Source organism: Rhamphochromis longiceps, linkage group LG23 (assembly GCF_057381845.1).
Source record: "Rhamphochromis longiceps isolate RC_006_pf linkage group LG23, R_longiceps_female_GT1.1, whole genome shotgun sequence".
Lineage (NCBI taxonomy): Eukaryota > Metazoa > Chordata > Actinopteri > Cichliformes > Cichlidae > Rhamphochromis > Rhamphochromis longiceps.
The window spans coordinates 7971697-7991189 of NC_140578.1; the positions used below are offsets into that span (position 1 = coordinate 7971697).

The window sequence follows — 19493 nt, forward strand, 5'->3', positions numbered from 1 at the left end:
CGAGCATTTGAAATAACCGTTCATTGCTTACTGTAAAATCCGCGTCATCAATCCTCGACAAATGTGCTTGTAAACAAATCCAGCTTCTTCTGAAATTAGCAACACTTGAATGTTTAAAAATTTTCGGGTTTTGCCAGAATGTACACCGACAGAAGATGAGCATTTGGTCACTAAAGGGCTTCTCAACATGTCTGCTCGGACGCTGCAGGAGCTGGTCGCCGCCGCTGCCTCCCTGCACGCCGACAGGCTGGCTGTGACACACTCGGTGTCCGGAAAACCATCGGCGTCCCTCACCTACAGAGACCTGGTTCAACTCGCCGATGAATTCTCTCGTGCTTTGCAAAATAACTGTTCTCCTAGGAGCGGGGTGATCGGGCTTTACTGCAGAGATGATTTGTTTGTACCTGTCTGGATTTTGGGGTGAGTGCAAACCTTAGAGATCGACCTCTGTAATTTATTTATGGGCGATATTAGTGATCAGAATCAAGGAGACGGAAATTGAGGCAAAAAAAAAAACCCACAAAAAGGAAAGTTGTCATTCCAAGCTACGATAATTTATATCAAAATATATACAGTGAATTCTTATTTATGTGACAGGTACAATGCATGTTAATAAAAGAGAGTACACAGAAGATTCAAGGATGTAGTAGAGTAGAATTTGCAGGTGACAAGATAAGATAACCTTTAGTTGTCCCACATGTGGAAAGTTTGTTTTGTTACAGCAGAAAGTGGACAGTGCAAAGTTACATAGCAAAACTTAGAAAACACTGGAATAGAATAAGATAAGATACTGTACACAATAGAATAGAATAAAATTAAAAATAAAGAATAAAATAAAACAAATGCTATATGCAACTGAGTATAATACAACGATGTCAGAAAAGAGTATTGCACTTAGTTTTATTGCTATTGCACATGCGTGTGTTTGGTCAGTTGGAAGTCTTTGTTGTGGTGTCTGACAGCAGTGGGGAGGAAAGACCTGCAAATCTCTCCGTCCCACATCGTGGGTGCCGCATCCTGCCACTGAAGGAGTTGCTCAGTGCTGTCAGAGTCTGCATGGGGTGGGAGATGTTGTCCAGCAGGGATGACAGCTTAGCCACCATTCTCCTATCATTCACCACCTCCACTGGGTCCAGAGGGCATCCTAGAACAGAGCTGAAGAGCTGTCATATTCAGAACTTCTCATTATTTTAATATTTGTCAGTGCCTATGTGCTTCTTGTGTGTTATGGCTGCATGTGCCTCACTGCTCTATAACAAATCATAACTCACAAATGACTCTGCTTTGTTTGTCAGGATCTTGCAATCCTCTGCTGCTTACGTCCCACTGGACCCAGAATCTCCTGGACTCCTCTCTGCCAGAGTCATGAACCAATGTGGCCTCAAGTACTGTGCTGTACAGACCGACCTCCTGCAGGTTGAATTTTGTCATATTTTATCAGCATTAATACAACAGCTGTGAGTAATTTTGCAAATGTAATACTCAGGCCTCACTTAACCCTCGGAGTAAAAGAGTAAAAAAAACTCATAAAAAATATGTATGTGGGGTAATCAGGTTTTTAGTTTTTAACTGTTGCAAATCTGCAACGCCTGCCTTGAGAGGGTTAAAAGGTTAAACCATCCAGACGATGAAAACACACGAGAAAGGCCATGGTCTTATTTATTTATTAAGGCCAACAGCCACCTTTGTCTTTCCAGATTTAGTACATAAAAATACACACAGCCATGGAGACATCCTGAGAAAGAACCCCACCCCAAAAGACATGGAAATATAAAATAATGATAAAATTAGATATTCACAAAGCTGACACTGACCTATTACAACAAGGGCTCCACAGTGGGACTTTGATTCTGTCTGATTCTGTCCATCTAGTATAACAATCTGTGCAATAGCCAACCCAAGATTCTAATTAATTAATCCAGCTACGTAACCTGAGAACATCTTACTAGCCAGATGACTGTGGATTTTGGGGTGTTTGGGTTGAATTTTTCTTTACAAAACCCAATTCAAGATCCCCTCCTGTGCAGTAACAAAAAATATTCCAAGTGTATGTTTCCTACAGATGACTCGTCTGTAATATTAAGAGTTTTTTTTTTAATGCAATATCAGAACACCTTTGTAAATTCTTTGTTAATGAATTGTGTTTTTTTGTGAATATTTATATTGCTATTGTTTTTTTCAACTTAAAGCAATTTCAGGCAGCTCTCATCAAACACGTAACTGTGGAAGTTTGTGTGGAGCTGCTCAAGTTCAAACTGACTCTGATTCACATCGAGCCGCTGCGAGTCGCCCAGCGTGAACGAGGAGCAGGACAAACTTCATCAGTAAATGATCTCAGCGGTTCAGCTGTGGAGCAAGACGACGCTGGGCGCAGGGAGTTGGCGTATGTGCTGCACACATCGGGAACAACAGGCTTTCCAAAGACTGTGAGGGTACCACACAGGTGTATACTTCCCAACATACTGCATCTGAGGTCAGTAAGGAATCATTTATGCCTTTGCCTGTTGTAGAGTGGCATTTTCAGTCCAAGACAAATCCCTTCTCTTTCTGCTCAGATCTTTGTTTCAGATGAGGCCGGATGATGTGGTTTTCCTCGCCTCACCTTTAACCTTTGATCCCTCAGTAGTGGATATTTTTCTCGCCTTATCATCTGGGGCTCAACTCCTCATTGTCCCTAATGTGATTAAGAAAATGCCCAATCGACTAGCTGAACTGTTGTTCAACGATCACAAGACAACTGTCCTCCAGGCAAGTGTAGAGCCAGTTGTGTTTGTGAGGCAGTATTCCTTGTTTGTGCAATGCTTCATTTTCACTGTTGTCACAGGTCACGCCCACTCTGCTGTTGCGCTTCGGCCATCGTATTCTAAAACAGGACGTGCTGTCGTGCGGCTCTTCACTGCGGGTGTTGGCTCTGGGTGGAGAAGCCTGCCCGTCGCCCGCTCTGCTGGAGAGCTGGAGACATGAGGACAATAAAACCAAAATCTACAACATCTACGGGATCACTGAGGTTTCCTGCTGGGCCAGCTGTTACAGAATACCAGAGTCTCTGCTGCGGTCAAGTAACCTGTGAGTGGACCCCCCGTTTTAAAATGTTCATGACTTCTACAAGTTTGTCCTACAGATGTAGGAGTTATCTAACATTACAAACATCTCACAGCACGGTGTCTTCTGTGCCTCTCGGGACTCCTCTGATGGGCACAGTGGTGGAAGTCAGAGATGAACATGGCTGTGTTGTTTCAGAGGGTGAAGGACAGATCTTCATAGGTAGGAAAAACACTGTGAGTTCTCTGCAAATTAATCACACTGAGATGAAGAAAAACCTCATGAATTCATATGATCGTTTGTGCAGGTGGAGAGGACCGAGTGTGTCTCTTGGATGATGAAGACACTGTTGTCCCTGGGACGATGAGGGCTACAGGAGACTGGGTGAATGTTAAAGATGGACAGCTGCACTACCTGGGACGGAGAGACCGACTGATCAAACGCAATGGAAAACGAGTGAACTTAGACAGCCTGCAGCAAGTAAGATGTTTTCTGATGTACAGTGGGGCAAAAAAGTATTTAGTCAGTCACCGATTGTGCAAGTTCCCCCACCTAAAATGATGACAGAGGTCAGTAATTTGCACCAGAGGTACACTTCAACTGTGAGAGACAGAATGTGAAAAAAAAATCCATGAATCCACATGGTAGGATTTGTAAAGAATTTATTCGTAAATCAGGGTGGAAAATAAGTATTTGGTCAATAACAAAAATACAACTCAATACTTTGTAACATAACCTTTGTTGGCAATAACAGAGGTCAAACGTTTACTATAGGTCTTTACCAGGTTTGCACACACAGTAGCTGGTATTTTGGCCCATTCCTCCATGCAGATCTTCTCGAGAGCAGTGATGTTTTGGGGCTGTCGCCGAGCAACACGGACTTTCAACTCCCGCCACAGATTTTCTATGGGGTTGAGGTCTGGAGACTGGCTAGGCCACTCCAGGACTTTCAAATGCTTCTTACGGAGCCACTCCTTTGTTGCCCGGGCGGTGTGTTTTGGATCATTGTCATGTTGGAAGAGCCAGCCTCGTTTCATCTTCAAAGTTCTCACTGATGGAAGGAGGTTTTGGCTCAAAATCTCACGATACATGGCCCCATTCATTCTGTCCTTAACACGGATCAGTCGTCCTGTCCCCTTGGCAGAAAAACAGCCCCATAGCATGATGTTTCCACCCCCATGCTTCACAGTAGGTATGGTGTTCTTGGGACGCAACTCAGTATTCTTCTTCCTCCAAACACGACGAGTTGAGTTTATACCAAAAAGTTCTACTTTGGTTTCATCTGACCACATGACATTCTCCCAATCCTCTGCTGTATCATCCATGTGCTCTCTGGCAAACTTCAGACGGGCCTGGACATGCACTGGCTTCAGCAGCGGAACACGTCTGGCACTGCGGGATTTGATTCCCTGCCGTTGTAGTGTGTTACTGATGGTGACCTTTGTTACTTTGGTCCCAGCTCTCTGCAGGTCATTCACCAGGTCCCCCCGTGTGGTTCTGGGATCTTTGCTCACCGTTCTCATGATCATTTTGACCCCACGGGATGAGATCTTGCGTGGAGCCCCAGATCGAGGGAGATTATCAGTGGCCTTGTATGTCTTCCATTTTCTGATGATTGCTCCCACAGTTGATTTTTTCACACCAAGCTGCTTGCCTATTGTAGATTCACTCTTCCCAGTCTGGTGCAGGTCTACAATACTTTTCCTGGTGTCCTTCGAAAGCTCTTTGGTCTTGGCCATGGCGGAGTTTGGAGTCTGACTGTTTGAGGCTGTGGACAGGTGTCTTTTATACAGATGATGAGTTCAAACAGGTGCCATTCATACAGGTAACAAGTGGGGGACAGAAAAGCTTCTTACAGAAGACGTTACAGGTCTGTGAGAGCCAGAGATTCTCCTTGTTTGAGGTGACCAAATACTTATTTTCCACCCTGATTTACGAATAAATTCTTTACAAATCCTACCATGTGGATTCATGGATTTTTTTTTCACATTCTGTCTCTCACAGTTGAAGTGTACCTCTGGTGCAAATTACTGACCTCTGTCATCATTTTAAGTGGGGGAACTTGCACAATCGGTGGCTGACTAAATACTTTTTTGCCCCACTGTATGTAATTATAAGTCATGTGATTGATTCAAAAAAGAAATAATTCCACTGGCTTAGCCTCATGTTAGACCAAGACTGACACATGAAGGAACACACATCACTCGTGCTTTTAACATCCAACAACTTTTACGTCTTATCCAGGTCACAGTGTCAGCAGAGAAGCCCAGACCTTGGTTTCTGAGGGATGAGCTTGACCACCTCCCCAGAATACCCTCCCCAAGCTCAGTCAGAGTTGTAGCAACGTGTTTCCGAGCTAGCCAAGAAATATAATCTCTCTGCCTGGCCTGGGTCTGCTCCAGGGCCTGTTCTTGTTAGAACATGCCTGGAATACCTCAACTGGGAGGCGCCTTAGTCAGTTTCTCGAGCCACTTCAACTGGATCCTTTTTTTAACATACTGAAGGCAAAGCTGATGTACTGATTGTGGTAAATTAAAGGAAAGATTTGAATCCTTAACCCCCACCCTAAAGAAATCTGGTGTCTCTGTTATGAACCAGTTTCCTCACTCAGATTCACTGTTACTAAAAATAATGAAAGACTATTTTTTTCAATTTATTGTCACATACACACAGCAATAAGAAAAAAAGAGAAAACAAGAGAAAAGCAGTTTTAGCTGATTAATAATTGCGTTTTTAAACTGGTGGCACCTTTTCTTAATGCTGTACTTTAATGTGGATACTTTTCATTAATTCTTTGTAAACAAAATACCTTTTCAACATCTTTTTAACACCTTTATGATTTTGATTTACATCTCCCCTCCTGCAGGTCCTGCTGAGTCTCCCTCAGGTGGAAGCCTGCGCTGTGGGTCTGCACCAAGGATTTCGACTTCTCGCCTTTGTCGTGGCATCCACATCTGGACACCAGAAGGCAGCTTCCACCTCCGCATCTGTACAGCAACGTGCAGAACAAATTCCCTCTGCTTGTGCTTTTGGTGAGCATGCTGAGAACCTACCCTCTTCTGTCAACCCCCCCCTGGAGGAGTCAGGCGGTGCAGACGGAGATCTGAAGAAGCTCATTCTGAGCCAGTTGTCTCTGCTGCTGCCTGCTCACAGCGTTCCTGACACGCTGGTGCTCGTCCCGGCTTTATGCCTGACTGCTCACGGTGAGCTTTAGACACGCTGTCACTGCTGAGGAGAAACAGCAGCTAATTCATTCACCACTTTATCCATTCACCTTTCTAACTGTCGTTTTTTGATAGGCAAAGTCAACATGGAGGCATTAGTCCGAGTTTATGAAAAACAGAGACAGTGTTTAGAGTCTTCACAGAGAAATCGCAGTGAACTGAGGCAAATTCTTCAGACTCTGTGGCGGGTATTTTCATTTTTGATGACAACATTCATGCTCTAAATTTAAATAAACTGTTGTCTCCTTATGTTCATTCTCTTTTAAACTATCTATCAACAGGATACTTTAAATCTTGCTGTAGATGTTACCGTTGACGAGAAGTCCAAGTTCCTGTTCAGTGGAGGAGATTCTCTGAAGGCTCTGCGTCTCTGTGAAGACATCCTCACTGCTGTGGAAGTGACCTCACCAGAGCTCCTGGAGGTTATACTTGATGGGACCTTCTCTGACATCGTGAATCATGTTGCCAGAGCAAGAGGAATCTTGGAGCATGAGAACAGCCAGTCAACGCCGTCTCAGGCCAAGAGACGGCACGTCGAATCCACGTCTCAGGTACTAGAAAAGAGAGTGCGCAAAGACTGGACAGCAGCTGAGAGTCTGCAGGTGGAGAAACAGGCTGTGAAAGTCATAAGAAGAGGGGGCGAGGTGATAGAGATGAACATCAGATATACAGAAGATGATAAAACAGTGCAGAATCAACTCCTCGGAGAAAGGGAGTCTTGTGGAGAAGCTGATTTGGGCCTCAGTCTGAGCTGGTCCTCAGACACAGGCAGATGTGTGGACGCCTCCCCGGTGCTTCTAGTACAAAACAGAGCTGATCACAGGTCAGATTTGTTCAAAGCAACAGTGTTTATCGGCTCACACTCCCACAGGATCCAGGCTTTAGAGGGCGCCACCGGAAACCTAATGTGGGAGCGAGTTCTTGGAGACAGAATCGAGGCCTCTGCTGCCGTGTCTCACTGTGGCGCCCTTGTTGTAATAGGTAAGTGTCAGCTTTGTGAATACCTAATGTTCAGGAGGTTTTATTACTTTATATTTCTATATCTTTTTTTTGGGGGGGGGTTCTTTCACAGGATGTTATGACGGCTGTGTGTATTTTTTATGCACTGAAACTGGAAAGACACAGTGGGTGTTTGAGACGGGAGATGCTGTGAAGAGCTGTCCTGCTGTGGATCCTCTCACTGGTCTGGTGGTAGTGGGCTCACACGATGGGTATGTTTACGCCCTAAACTCAGAGGTGAGTGCTCGATGCAAAGAGACACAAGGACTCGAATGATTCAGAAAAGTCACAGATTGATGGTTGCACTCGATACCTGTCTCACGTGTTTGAAGCAGACACTCTATTTTCTGTTTTCAGGTTCAGAAGTGTGTTTGGAAGTGTCACTGTGGTGGAGGAGCTGTGTTTTCTTCTCCACGTCTTCACGCGTCACGCCGTCAGGTGTACGCGGCTTCACTGGGAGGACGCCTGCTCTGTCTCAGCATCGTAAGTGAAGGTCGTTTTGCCATTTGGTGCACAAGTGGAAATAAGAAAGGAAGAGGCACGAGTCTGTTTGAATCAGAAATTTTTGTAAAAATATTTCTATGATGACTTTGAGGGTGTTAGTTTAACGTTTAAAATGAGAAAGCTCTTCATCTTTCAGCTGTTCCCTTTAGGAGTCGCCATGCAGATCATCTGTCTCCATCTCACACTATCGCTAGCATCCTCCTCTGTCACGTCAACCCTCTGCATGTCCATTTTCACTACATTCATGAACTTTCTCTGTAGCCTTCCTCTTTCCCTTATGTGCACATTTGTCTCAAAAGAGAAATTTGCTACTGACTATAAAACATTAAAAAAGGAGAATAATAAGAGTGATGGCCCTACATGTCTCACGTGTGTTTCTCTTTCCCAGGACAGTGGAGATGTCTTGTGGTCTTACTGCAGAGACACTCCTTTCTTCTCCTCACCAAACTGCTTCTCTGAGCACATTGTGATCGGCTCGGTTGATGGACACATCTGCTGCTTCAGCAACACAGGGAAACTTGTAAGGAGCTCACTTTTTGTTATAATATTTTCCAGTTACTATATATACAAAACCTGATTTGCTGAAGATTTGAGCGATTTCGGGGGTTTTGGTTTTTTTTTTTGGTTTTTTTTACATTAAAGTCACAACCATTCATTACGACAACATTCAAATGTACTCGTATGGTGAAAAGGGGGGAAGGGGCCTGGCTATTTTCTGAATCCTCTGTGTAATTCATAACTGTATGACCCTTGTGTGTATTTGCAGCTGTGGCAGTTTCTAACAAAGGGTCCAGTTTTCTCCTCTCCATGCATCACGTCAGACCAGCAGAGACTTCTGTGTGGATCACATGACGGTTGCCTGTACTGTTTGAATTGTGCAGATGGCTCTTTGGTTTGGACTTTTCAGACGACAGGCAAGGTGTACTCCACCCCATTTGTGTTTGACGGCTCAGCTGTGGGAAAAAGGGGTTCACTGGTGGGCCTGGCCTCCACTGACGGCACAGTCTGGATCCTGGATGGAAAAGACGGATGGATGTTGGCCTCGCATACCTTTCCCGGGGAGCTGTTTTCATCCCCGGTGGTGTGGGAAAGGTCACTCCTAGTCGGATGTCGTAATGACTATGTGTATTGTCTGAGCCTGAGTGTAAAAGAGGAAACGTAGAAGGATATATTTTATTTTTGTACCTTTTTTAAAAAAAAACAATAAACACAACTTGTTTGTCAGTGAAGTGAGGTGTTTTGGGAAATAGGATTTTTAAGTCAATTCTACTTGTTTTCTGAGATCCATATGTCTTGTTACACATTACAAGCTTAGTTGAGGCATTTTTTTAGAACTCATCAATCTTTATAATTTCAAAGGGAGTCCACATCCCTGATGTGACCATCTCAGGCATGCACTCTGCCCCACCCACTTTCCGTTTAAACCAGGGTGGTGTTGGGGCCCGCCAAAACACACAGAGCTGTAAATGGAAACAGCTGTGCTGATTACTGCACGTCGCAGGTCACTGGGTTACACTTACACTGGGACAAATCTAGTGAACATACACTATATTGCCAAAAGTATTTGCTCATCTGCCTTCACATGCATATAAATGTTGGAGGAGAAGCCCTAGCTCACAGTGTCCACTCTGATTCATCCCAAAGATGTTCTGTTGGGTGGAGGTCAGGCCTCTGTGCACCATGCTTTATGCACCTGTAGCCATGGAAGTAATCGAAACACCCGAATTCAGTGGTTTGGATGGGTGAGTGAATACTTTTGATGATATAGTTTACCAAAAGTATATCAAAACCATTTTTAGATTATGTCCCAATTAGAATAATGTAAAACAGAGAAGGAAGCGAGCTAAAACAGCTTGTTTCATTCAAATATGAACTCAAGGGCTGCACTGAGACTTAGCAGTAAGGTAAACGGATTAATTTGAATTATGAATCATGTAAAGCCACTTCAAGAATAGAAATATGGAGTTTGTAATGAGCATAGTACTTTCCCCTTCGTGATTTTGAACAGTATGAGACGGCAGTTCTGTGGTTCAGACATCAGTATTTAATTTACATTATTCATAACATTTTGTATCTTTTTTTTCATATCTGTAAGTGGGACAAAAAAGTGCAAATAATACCAAACATTTTTTGTTACATACAACACTGCGTACACTACACTATTGTGCACGACCAAAGTTAGAAACAAAATGACAGTGAGTCCACCTCTTTTAGGGCCCTCTTTTTGACCGAACCTCCGGCAATGCCTTTCACTTACATACAGTACATACTTACATAGATACAGATCATTAAGTGAGTGGCAGGAAATAAGAATCAAGTTTTTTTTTTTCTTCATAGAGGAAATGTTTACATTATGTAGGATCATATCACATTTAAGAGAAAGTGATGGCGCAAGCCTACTAAGACGAGCGTGTTACAGGAGGACAGCTATAAGAGTCGTAGGTCTACAGCTAGGAGGTGTCACATCTGTCTCCAATAAGCAAAGCCTAAAAATAAAAAATCCAAATTACATCGGCACACAGCTGTGAGGATGAGGTGCAGGTTCACCATAAATGCCCAGTAACACTTGTGGTCTTCAGTGCTGTGTTTAGGTGCACCCACCATGTTTCTTTTCTTTTTAAATCATGGCAAAATTGTACAATAGCTCCTTGGACAGCTATCACAGTCGTCACGGGCACAGTGAGAATTGTTAAGCTAAGATTTTCCAGTATGTGTTGATAAAAAAAAGGCATCTCTTGTAGATGAAAAACAAGGCTCAGAGAAAAGACACAGGAGAGGGAGAGCTGCTGCTTTACATAAATAACGCCAAGAAGGACAGAGGGGATGCCTGTAACACTTCCAGAAGCAGGTTCGTGCTGAGTTTAAACTGGTAGCCCTTAAAACATGATTCAGACAGTTATCCTCTGTTGATTAAACACTGTCATAGATCAGAGCTTCACCTCTATAATAAAGAAGTGTTATATTGTGTTGAGCAAATGATTTATTTACAACCATGGTGACACAGTTGGCTACACAATTAAAAAAAAAAGAAAAAGGTTGGCTATTGCAGTGGCCAACCATGGTTGCGATTGGCTGCAGGAGTTTAAGAGACATATAATTTATGTTTTTATACAGTATGTGCATGCTCGCATCAATTGTTTATATCTGTGTGGCTGTATCGGATTAAGTGAATGTGAAGCGCACTTTAACATGATAATAGTACCAACCAGTGTATGTGGGGGGGTTAGGAGGAGATGGAGAGCTTTACTGGTTTCACAGTCGGGAAGAGTTTTCATTGTGAGAAGTGAGAGGTGGAGTTCTCAGAGGGGGGGGACAGTTAATGGTGACACTCCAAGTGTTTCAGAGTCTGTGGGCAGTGTACACTCTTGATGCAGGCCGGAGTGTCGTGTGTAGCTGGTGGTTTGAGGTGTTATTTGATGATCTGAGGACAGTCGCTCCAGGCTTTGGCCTTTCGTTTGGCCAGAGCAAGCCAGGCCGGCTCTGTGGAAACCTGCGGAGAGTCACTGGAGGGGAAGCGCTTTGACACCTCTTTGACAGCAGGTGGCGACGGTGTAGAGTCTGCAATCTCAACTGCAACAACAAACATGTAAAAATGTGTTACTAATCTGTTTGCTTTCTATATCCCATTATTAAACTCATTTTAAAAAACAGATTAATTTTGAAGAAGAGCTTCTGGAAATAAAGAAATTTGCCTGACTAATAACAGCAACTGTAATCAGAATAACCAGAAATCGCAGAAAAAGAGCTCATCCTGTTGTTTGTGACGCTAATAGCTACTTAGTATATTCACTTTACTACGATATATGACAATTTTACCAGTGACAGAGCTCGGTAGAGTGTTGGCCTTCTTTAGGTGCTCCCGGCGTTCAAATTTTCCCAGGAGGCTCTCTGGTCTCTTGGGCTCCTCTGGCGTCTGAGGTTTAGAAGAAGGACTGGTGCTTCCACTTCCTTTGCTGTCTGTGGGGCTCACCAGTGTAACCTGCAAAAGAGATTTGGGATCCATTCAGAAGATGGACAGTATGTTACGGAGATCACGAGAAAGTGTGTAAACGTTTATCTGTGGGGCATACACTGTCTCGCTCTTTAGCTTGTTTTTCTGCCAGCTTGGCCTCTCTTTGGCTACGACGCTCCTCCCGGTTCTGCTGCTGCTCCCTGAAGCCTTTCTGCTTCTGAAGAGCCAGTGTGATCCACAAAGGTCCAGCCTCCTTCTCCTGGACCCTCGCACTGTCCAGTGAGTGCCTGCTCTGTAGGGATGGTTTTTCTGCAGATGAACACACGATAGATGTTGTTGGAAAGCTTTGATACTACAAAACACTATTTTTAATTTAACAAAACATTCATCTCAAAATCATATTCCAAATTTTTCCACAGGACCTTTTTTTCTTTCTGTCCGACAATGCGTGTAGGTTAGTAGAAAGAAAATAGCCATTTACATAAAAACTATTCACATAATTGCTTGCGGATTTATCATTTAGTCCCAGTATATTCACGGGAAGGCAGACATCTCTACTGCCAATATCACCAACTCATGCCAAAACAATCTAGATGGATAAATGGTAATTTGATTTAGGTATGGAACATCCTTTTAAGCAGTAAATGTTGCCAAGGTATTGGCAAATCAAATGGATTTGCATTATGTAGATGAGAAGATTGTTGCTTATGTCTCTTTACTTAAATAGGAAGCTACGGTCTGGAGATGCTTGGGGATGAAGCAGCTTACACAGTTTTGTCTAAAAGTATCAAGATAAGCTTACAGGTTCATCTAAAGCTCGTTATTTCACGTGATAATTTCAGCTAACTAACAAAGATGCTGACCTTTCCTGATGAGTTCTGTCTTTCTGTCTGCCTTTTCCCTCCAGGGTATGTTAATGGAGGGGAAGAATGACCTCTTCTCCTTGGGCTCTTCTTCCCCTTGGACATGACTTTGGCTGCTCTTGTGCAGCAGGGCTGAAGGTTCCTCACTCCTTCCGGCTTGCTCCTGGATGGATGAATCCACACCCATTGTACTCTCCACTGAATCATCACTGGGAGACTCATGAGCTACCTTAGGTAGTGGTGATGGGGGAGGTGTTGGGGCTGCACCTGTAGGCTTAGGTGATGTCACTGGTCTGCGGTAGAGCGGTGGCTTGGGAAACACTTTCTCACCCTCACTGTGTGGAGTCGGGCTGGTAGACTTAGTCAGTTTAATCCGGGGGAATGCAGGAGAGGCAGATGCATGTAAATACTTGCTGACCGCGCCTTCTTTCTGAGGTGACGTGGGGCTTGATTTGTCAGAAAAGACAGAAGAGGCATCAGAGTCTGGCTCAATGGGGGTAAGAGGCGAGGGGACGCCATCAAAGCTGTCCCCAGCACTGTAGCGCTTCTTCTTTTTCTCTGTGGACTGCTCGCTGTGAAAACGCAGAGAGTAGTTGGTCCTCCTCAGCTTTATGCCAAAAGGAGAAGGCTTCTCCTCACTGTCCTGGCCCTGCTCCTCTCCCTCCACTCTGCTTTCAGATGTCTCTGTTTCACTCTGAACCCTGCTCTTCGACTCTGCCTCTTCAGATTGAATTTCAGAACTGGGAACGAGGAAAGAAGGAAGGTCTTTGGCAAACATACACTCATCTGACCCTCTTTCTATGATGCGGACACTTTTACTTGTCCTGTTCTGAGGTTTACTTGATGGAGAAGGAGAGGCTACAGTGGGGCTTCCAGGTGGAGCAACCTCCTCTCCTGCTTCCTTATCTTCTGCACCAAACACCTCAGAGTTCCTATTTGAATCTCCAAACTTCTTCCTTGCAGGGGTGATGGAGAACTTGGCGCTAGCAGACATGGTCTTCCTGAGGTTCGTGTGGGCAAACAGAGGCTGTTCTTCAGCGCTGGACTGAGACTGGCTCCTGCTCGGCTCTGGGTACTCGTCGTACTTCCCCTCTTCTACCCCCTTGAATATCTTTGATCTGATGCTTGCCCATTCTGCCAGGACAGCTGCACTGGACTGATCGGTAGAGAGCACAGACTCATTGAGTGATTTGGTTTTTCCAGACTTGCGTTCTGGGGAAGTCTTGCTCTTTGTTGGCGGTGTTCCTTGGGCCTTTCTATCCTCTCCCAAACCCAGCAGGGACTTGCAGGCGGTGTCTTTGATCTGGTCTAAATTGACAGCTGTCCCACATAGCTGGGCGCCTGTCACTAGGATAGCTGTATGGGGGACATATGGAGATGCTGGCAGGTTGGGGGAGTCTGGTCCTTCAGAGGAGGAAGCCTTTGCTCCATCTCTTTGATAAGCGACAGCAGCGCTCTGGTGGCTGGAGGCCGGCGTAACAGGCGTCAGATTGACCTTCTGGAAGAGAATCTGTTTCTCACCAGAGGACACTTTAAAAGTAAATGGCCTCTGTCTCTCCTCCATCTCCCTCCAGCGTAGCTCTTCAGCTCTTCTCTTCATCTCTTGTGGATCAAACTTCCCATCAGCCTCCTCCAATGACATCCTTCTTTGCTCCTCTTCCTCCTTTTTCCTCTTCTCCTCTGCTACCTTTTTCTTCTTTTCTTCCATTTCCCACAACCTCAGTTTCTCTGCTTCCTCCTCTTTCTTTCTTTCCTCTTCTTCTATCAGCTTCCTCCTCCTCTCAGCCTCAAGCTCCTGCTGCCTCCTTGCCTCTTCCTCATGTTTCCTCCTTTCCTCCTTCTCTTGCCTCTTCCTGTCCTCTTCCTCTTTTCTCCATTGTTCTTCTAGTCGTCTCCTTTCTTCCTCTTCTTCCCTCTGCCGACGCTCCTCCTCTTCTCGCATCCTCCTTTCCTCCTCCAGCCTTCTCATGCGCTCTTCCTCTTGCCTTCTTTCCTCCTCCTCTCTGATCCTCTTTTCCTCCTCCTCCTCCCTGATCCTCCTTTCCTCTTCTTCTCTGAACCTCCGTTCCTCCTCCTCTCTGATCCTCCTTTCCTCCTCCATTCTCCTTCTTTCTGCCTCCTTTAGCAGCCTCCTTGCCTCCTCTTCTTCTCTGATCCTCCTTTCCTCCTCCTCCTCTATTCTCTTTTTCTCTGCCTCCTCTAGCAGTCTCCTTGCTTCCTCTTCCTCTCTGATCCTCCTTTCCTCCTCCTCCATTCTCTTTTTGTCTGCCTCCTCGCGCAGCCTCCTTGCCTCCTCTTCCTGCTGTTGCATACGATATCTCTCCTCCTCCAGTTCACGCAGCCTCAGCTCCTCTGCTCTCCTCTTCCTCTCTTCTTCCTCCTGTCTGAACCTCAGCTCCTCAAGCTCTCTCATCCTCCTCGCCTCCTGTCTTTCCTCCTCATGGAGTCTTTGTTTCTTGAAGCTTTCAGGGGACTCAACAGACGCTCTACGCTGGTCGTCTGTGGAGATGCCAGCTGCTTCGAGGTCATCTTGGACCAAACCAGGAATGGATACCTCTTGGAGGTCCTGGAATGCAAAAGTCCAAGTAGTGTCAGCTTTTTTTAACAATAACAAAGGGTGTCACAGAATAAACAAACATGCAAACCCACATTAAAAGAAACTCACCTGTGTGAATCGTCTGTGCTTGCGGGAAATCCTCTGGTTTTTCGGCTTGACGGAGAGTTTATGTTTGGCGGCAGCGTTGTCTAAGCGAGGAACTGATTGAGGGACGGCATCAAGGTTGATGGACTCAATCGTGCCAGTGAGTGGAAGAACTCGTTTGGACCTTGGAGACTTCACAGGGGGGCTGTGTGGTCCAAATGGCTGACCTCCCTGCACCTGCTTATGTCACAGTAAGAGCAATTAAACTACGACTTAAAGAGATCTCTGTAGACACAGTACACAGAAAGCAGAGGTGTCCGTGGTGTGATAAGGTTGTTTATTTATTTATGTGTTTATTTAATATTAATACAATCCCCTGATGTGGAGTGATATACCAGAATCACAAAAGGTTCTAAGCAACTTCTTCACATGTTTAGTGCTACCCAAGACTTAAACAGAACAAATGTTGTGTTAAATTAATCAAACTTAAAACAAACAAAAAACCTACCAGTCAGTCAACTCATACCTTTGGCTCTGTTCCTGGTGGCTCCGCTTCTACCTGGGCCAAAACTTTCAGAGGGCTACGCGGAACCTCTTCCTCATCTGAGCTGCCCTCATCTCCCTCACTTCTTCTCAGAGAAGGAGGCCTTTGGCCAAACTTTATACCTTGTGCTATCTGCCTCTGTGAGGATAAAAAGCAAGTAATGATTACAACATATCTAGTTGGAGCAAAAAGAGAAGTGAGTGTACACCTCTGCACGGCCCACCTGCAGATTCCTAACTTTATCCGACACGTTTTCCTGGGACATGCTGTGATCCAGACCAGCCTCCTTCACCGGTTCCTCTGGAATGAAGATGCTGTCGTGTGAGAGAGCTCGAGATCCGATGGGATTCAACTCCCTGCAGGAGAAGGAGATTGTCTTCAGTGCTGCAGCGTGTCATCTGTCAGTCATTCATGCATTTATCACAAACTTGCAGCAGCAAAAAACTTTACACAGTGAAATGATTGACCCCGCAGTCCTGTTACAAGTCGTTACAGGTAAGCTCGTATTGTCAGTGAAGCCTTTTGCCTTTAAAGTCATTTCAAAGCACAGCCTCACCTTTGTCTTTACAGATTATGTCACCTTGCAGCATTTTGCAACCGCGTGATTTAACACTTTCATTTGTCTAGAAGTGAATAAGAAGCTGAGTTGCTTTTAGCAGAGAAAAAAAACAATGTACTGTTTTAAAAAAGCAACAAATTCCAACCTTTGGTAGTGTAGTGAATGGACAATAAGCTCAGTTTCTGTGTGTATAGTATAGATGAATACATGTTTTAAAAAAAACTGATCCATGTACTAACCTCAGATTTTGATCGGACTCCTCATCAGATGTAACACCATTGCACACTTCCCCTGTGGAAAAACTGGTTTTTAGCTCTGCTCCATCAAAGCCCTCTCTCGCCTGTCTTTTCTTCTTCTTCCCAAACAGTCGTCTGAACGGCTGGAACTTGCCCTGTCGCCTTCTCTCTGGCGGTAGAAAGGAGAATGGATGACAACCACAGCCACATGCAATCACATCATTAATCTTTATATCTCACCCTCGGGCGAGATAACGAGCAGGACTGTGCCTATGAGCATATTCATTGTTACACGCGTGTACTTAATGAAATGTGTTTGACGGAGTTAAAAGAAAACGAAGAAAACAGCAGATGGAATGAGAAGAAAACCTTGGCTCTTTGGTTCATACTTGTATTTACAGGAAGTGTGAAAGATCGACACCACACATAAAAAATAGAGCACCAACAGCCAAAGCAATTAAAAAAAAAGGAGGAGGTCACTAGCTCCCCTACTTACAGACTGAAAATAAATGCACAACTGAAAGTAGGGAAAGCTCAGTTATCGTCACAACTCCAAAAGCTATTACAAACTAGCCACATGTGTGCAGCACTACAGTAAATATAAAAGTTCAAGGCTACACATATCACAGGTACCACTGGAAGATTCGCTAATCTATCAGTCTGTGAGGTAATCACTTCAAGTGTGTCGATTTAGACACAATAAAACAGGGCAGCTGTCATAAACCCTGCTATTGCTACCAAGATCAGTGCTGATTCATGAGGAAGTGTTTAACAAAAGCGAAGAATTTAACTTTGGACTTTCAGTAGGTATCTTTACCACCTCATCATTGTTCATGCCAGTAAGTTATAAACTCTTACACTAAACTTTCCCATGTGTAAACGCGAAAACGTGTCTGTGCGCTCTCTTCTCAGGATCCAAACAATAACATAACAATAAAAGTTTGCTTGAAAACATTTAACAGAACCTCATTGAAACAGTAGCTCGTGCAATTCGCGATCCATCATAATTCAAAGCTTATTGCGCATAAAAAAAACAAAACAATTATGATTCTGACCTTAAGCACAATTTGATTGAAGATGCATTAGATGATAATTGTGTTTAAGTGTGATTAAATCCTGACCACTACTGTAGCAGGAGAAGCAATTCTTGCTATTTGAACATGGACGGATGACACATTATGGCAGGAGCTCATTGGTTCTTCGGCTAAAACTGTAGACAAACAATTTAATGATCTCCTCCAAGAAAATAATGTGATTGCTTCCTGTTTTTTTTTCCTCTTGGTTACCAGGATCAAATAGTTAAAAACAAATTACGAGAGTTTTGGCTTGCTTCAACTTCTGGAGTCAATCCAGTCACTAAAGACTTCCTGGATTCTTGCTAGATCCAGGAAGTTTTTTAGCAGATTCTTTATCATTGAGATATAGAGCAAAACTTTGACATTTTATGTGATATCATCACAAATACATACCTAACTGAAATTGGGAGACATCCCCTGATGTTCTTAAGCTAATATCACAAACTAATCTGGATCTGGATTCTCTCTCCTGATCCAGGGATTCAGTTTGTCCACAGAGTGGAGGGACTTTTCAGCCTTGGTTGAGGTGTTTCAACAAGTACTGCAGAACATTTCTCCTTCAAAACTACAGCAGCTACCCAGCTGTGTGTCTTACTTCTGTGTGTTTGTGTAGTTGTGAAGGTCCACTCCCTGAACTAAGTGAGTGAGGTTACAAAGCTACAAAGCTACTCTACACCACTGTGCAGACAGGCATTCTCTGGGCTCTGCGGGTATCCCTTTCAGTGCTATAAGTAGAAACCGGTGTGGGATTTCACTTTGCATGCTGCTCACTAAACGAAAGGCATGATGGGAAATGATACAGTAAACTAATTTCCCCACTCCTTGACCCTGAAGAACTCGAGGGTTTTTTTGTGTATGAAAGAGGACATGTTTACACAAAAAAATATTTTAGAAACTCAGTGTCAAGGGACAGATGTTTCCATCTTGTTCATCTTATATTTGACTCTGCTGAAGTCCCCCATCATTCCAAAAAAGATCTATATAAAGATCTATATATACACCTTATCTTTTTTACCCTGTCCCCTAGCTTAAATCTTACCTAAAAAACATAACCCTCATTTTCTTTTTGAAAAATGTTCACAAGTATCAGCCAAGATAAAAACTATTCCCATTTTTTTCTATAAAAACTTAAAACTACTGTTGTTTTTCTTCAAAACATGGATGTGACAGGGTTACCTTCCATTGTGATGCCCCAGATCCCAAAGAAGAACATGTTCATTCCTTTTCTTGCAGAGACTTCGAGACTTAGCTACTTTCATGACTTAATGTGAAGCTTAGCTTAAATCTATGGGAGAAACTGCCACCATGGCTCTTTCCAAATTGAATAATAATAATAATAATAATAATAATAATAATAATAATAATAACTAGCAAATCCATGGCACACAAATCAGCATTTTATATTTATTTGCTTCTGTCATAGTAATACTTAAGTGTAAAACCTGTAGGTAGATGTTTGCTTGTAAAGCAGTGAATCACCAGCAGTCATTGTCTTTGGTCAGCGATGATATTATGAAAATGATGAATGAGCTTACATGACTTTGTATCATATTTGTATTTTTTTTTTCCCAGTTTCTTATGGATATAGCACATGTAGGTGCAATCTGTCATATGTTACTCCAAAGGCAAACAGGAAGGAACAGAAAACACCTTCAGACATTGTGCTACGAAACCGCCCTTCAATATAAAATAAATTTTCAACCTAAACAAATTTTTAAGTCAAGATTTGTAAAGGATTCAAGACAAAACAAGGTCTACTGCACAAAACATTTGTACTCTAAATAAATAATTTAATTATTGTTTTTAATATTGTGGCTGATCTGTGTTTCTGCTGCCTAACGTGGCTTCTTGTT

The 19493-nt window shown here is 43.6% G+C and overlaps 2 protein-coding genes across 6 annotated transcripts in view; one reads left to right on the forward strand and one right to left on the reverse strand.

The window, feature by feature from the left end:
- Window positions 1–31: 31 nt before the first annotated feature.
- aasdh (aminoadipate-semialdehyde dehydrogenase) lies at window positions 32–8998 on the forward strand. Of its 2 annotated transcripts, none has more exons than XR_014909674.1 (14): window positions 32–420; window positions 1296–1416; window positions 2190–2473; window positions 2556–2748; window positions 2825–3066; window positions 3158–3264; window positions 3350–3522; window positions 5909–6245; window positions 6342–6454; window positions 6548–7247; window positions 7339–7502; window positions 7623–7748; window positions 8163–8289; window positions 8536–8676. XR_014909674.1 is itself a non-coding variant. In XM_085399001.1 (14 exons), the coding sequence occupies exons 1-14, from the start codon at window positions 110–112 to the stop codon at window positions 8929–8931; spliced, it is 3399 nt and encodes a 1132-aa protein (XP_085255127.1). In that variant the 5' UTR covers window positions 32–109; the 3' UTR covers window positions 8932–8998. The 2 variants fall into 2 exon arrangements, 1 of the variants encoding a protein (XP_085255127.1); XM_085399001.1 differs by having other exon boundaries at window positions 8158–8289; window positions 8536–8998.
- Window positions 8999–9128: 130 nt separating this feature from the next.
- Window positions 9129–19493, reverse strand: part of cracd (capping protein inhibiting regulator of actin dynamics) — a 28474-nt gene continuing 18109 nt past the window's right edge. For 2 of the 4 annotated variants that reach the window (XM_085398999.1, XM_085399000.1), the window contains exons 2-9: window positions 16568–16733; window positions 15993–16125; window positions 15752–15907; window positions 15250–15465; window positions 12585–15150; window positions 11840–12030; window positions 11586–11748; window positions 9129–11339 (exon numbers count right to left, since the gene is read on the reverse strand). In XM_085398999.1, coding sequence (XP_085255125.1) covers window positions 11179–11339; window positions 11586–11748; window positions 11840–12030; window positions 12585–15150; window positions 15250–15465; window positions 15752–15907; window positions 15993–16034 — 3495 coding nt within the window. In that variant the 5' untranslated portion in view covers window positions 16035–16125; window positions 16568–16733 and the 3' untranslated portion in view covers window positions 9129–11178. Of the gene's footprint in view, window positions 11340–11585; window positions 11749–11839; window positions 12031–12584; window positions 15151–15249; window positions 15466–15751; window positions 15908–15992; window positions 16126–16567; window positions 16734–18816; window positions 18988–19493 lie in introns of those variants that run through there. The other 2 variants (XM_085398998.1, XM_085398997.1) reach the window with 2 other exon arrangements.

Excerpts from the sequence above, each read along its gene's own strand:
- aasdh (XM_085399001.1), top strand. The coding sequence starts at position 110 with ATGTTTAAAAATTTTCGGGTTTTGCCAGAATGTACACCGACAGAAGAT. Across the intron at positions 6,455-6,547 it reads TTCTTCAGACTCTGTGGCGG|GATACTTTAAATCTTGCTGT; the intron begins GTATTTTCATTT and ends ATCTATCAACAG. Across the intron at positions 8,290-8,535 it reads TCAGCAACACAGGGAAACTT|CTGTGGCAGTTTCTAACAAA; the intron begins GTAAGGAGCTCA and ends GTGTATTTGCAG.